Below are 1,935 nucleotides of genomic sequence, written 5' to 3'. Positions count from 1 at the left end.
TCCTGTGAGCCAACAGGAATCTTTCATGGTTATCAGTAAAGATGTTTTCTATTATCCATCCAGCATGAGAGACATTCTGTTAATGACAAACAGTCCTTCTCCCTCGAACAATGAAAGATTCTGTGTGCTAACATCATAGCTTAAAAAAAATTAAAACAAAATTCTGAATTTTTATAAAACTTGATGAAAAATAGTACTTCAAACTGCACAGCCACCAGAAGTAAAGTTATAAAAAAATGCACAAAGGTCATTTGGCATCTGCAGAATCTTCTGCTTTCTGTGCCTGGTCTGTTGTGGCATCTGCATTTTCTGCAAGATTATTCATACCCTTACCAGCATCAACTTTCCCTGTCTTAACCTTGGGTACCTTACCTCCCTTCTTTGCAGGGTCTTTCTTAGGTTTGGGAACTAGCTTTGGAGGAGCAGGTTTAGCAGACAGCCTTGCAGATACTCTCAATGGCTCATCCTTCACATTGGCTTTATCTCCTTCAGGATCCCTTTTGGCTTTTCTTTAGTCATGGTGGCTATGGGCGGGGTATAGGTGCTGAAGTGGGGATATAGTAACACACAACTTTAGTCCATCAGTGATCAATCTCACTGCTTGTTCACACTGCTCCACAGCAATTTTTTTTTAACTTTTTGGAGAGGTAATATATAAAGATTGTAATTAAAATAGTGGGAGATTTACTCTGATTGTCACAGTTGCAATAAGTACTGCTATGATATTTTTATAGTAGTGTTCCTATTCCCTCAACTCTTACCTTTGGTCTCAAGAAATCAGAAATGGAGTGTCCCTTTTTTTTTAATGCAGAAAAAAATCTGTTTATATAATTAAAATTATCTCTTGGGGTGGCTTACTGTGATTTATTGTCTCAGAGGCACCTGCAATTTTGGAGTCTCTTAAGTCTCTGTGAATTGAGCCCAACTGGAAAAGTTGATGCTTCCTTTGAAGATAGTCCTAGAAAATGTCTACTCTGTGCCTTTCTGTCAGATGTCTCCTATTCTTTTTTCACATTTCTGTCAGATGTCCTCTGTTTTTTTGCAGTGCTGGTGTGATTTTTTTCTTCTCTAACTATTTTGGGCACTAAATGTAAAAGAAAATTTTATTCTCCACAATTCTCCAGATGTAATTGTTGACCTGGATACTTAGCACTGAAGAAACTCATACTTTCTAGTTGTTTTTGAACCCTGGATGGCTAGTTCAACTCAGCTGTTCTGTCTCAACATTCTCTCCAATCTGACTGGTTAAATCTGGCTTCTCTCAGCTTGTCAGTGAATTGCTTTGCTTGGAAAAACTGCCCATGAATTCTACAAACTGAACTCAACTTTTTGAATTGCACTGTGTCTCTCTGTGCTCTTTTAAATGGCCTCTCTTTCTTGGTACATTTCTAAGAAGAGATACATATATTCTATTCTGTCAAATTTTTACCATTTGTCACTTTGTACCTCAATTAGACATTACTGTTTGGGATTAAAGGTGTGTAACAAGGGTGTTTCTTTACTAGCCAGAGGAGTTGAAAGTGTATGGTGTGTCTGAATTACACCTGGATCACACAGACCAAAAAGGTCTTTGGAGAAGATCAGAGAAGACATGATCCTGCATTAAAATTTCTCAACAATGCAAATTTTTGCTGCTGTTGTTGTTTGAGGCTATTGTGAAAGGTGTTCTTTCACTTAATCAGTTTGTATCAGTCTCTTTGACTTTTGTACATAAGAGGCTTGTTGATTTATTTGATGTAATCATGTGTCAATCCACTTTTTTGAAACTGTTTGTAAACTCTAGGAGTTTCCTGCTGGAATTTTTGGTCAATTTATTTATACTATCAAATTATCTGCAAATTAAGATACGCATTATTTATTGACTTCTTCACTTCCAATTTTTATTTTCTTAATCTCCTTTAGTTGTCATATTGTCCTAAATGAAACTTCTAGTAC

At 36.4% G+C, this 1,935-nt stretch overlaps 1 protein-coding gene across 1 annotated transcript; it reads right to left on the bottom strand.

Annotated features, from left to right (window-relative positions):
• Window positions 1-247: 247 nt before the first annotated feature.
• Window positions 248-1,593, bottom strand: LOC127188400 (non-histone chromosomal protein HMG-17-like). The gene is made up of 2 exons (XM_051144871.1): window positions 1,463-1,593; window positions 248-509 (listed from the first exon to the last, which is right to left on the bottom strand). The coding sequence occupies exons 1-2, from the start codon at window positions 1,591-1,593 to the stop codon at window positions 248-250; spliced, it is 393 nt and encodes a 130-aa protein (XP_051000828.1).
• Between the last annotated feature and the right edge of the window lie 342 nt (window positions 1,594-1,935).

The sequence above is a fragment of the Acomys russatus genome, chromosome 4, assembly GCF_903995435.1.
Source record: "Acomys russatus chromosome 4, mAcoRus1.1, whole genome shotgun sequence".
NCBI lineage: Eukaryota > Metazoa > Chordata > Mammalia > Rodentia > Muridae > Acomys > Acomys russatus.
This window is presented reverse-complemented; position numbering and strand designations above follow the sequence as displayed.

Bases quoted from the DNA above. Each gene is read 5' to 3' on its own strand.
- LOC127188400 (XM_051144871.1), bottom strand. From the start codon at position 1,593: ATGTCTTCTCTGATCTTCTCCAAAGACCTTTTTGGTCTGTGTGATCCA. The intron at 510-1,462 runs GTAATGTCTAAT...CCATGACTAAAG, and splicing joins CACACCTTTAATCCCAAACA to AAAAGCCAAAAGGGATCCTG.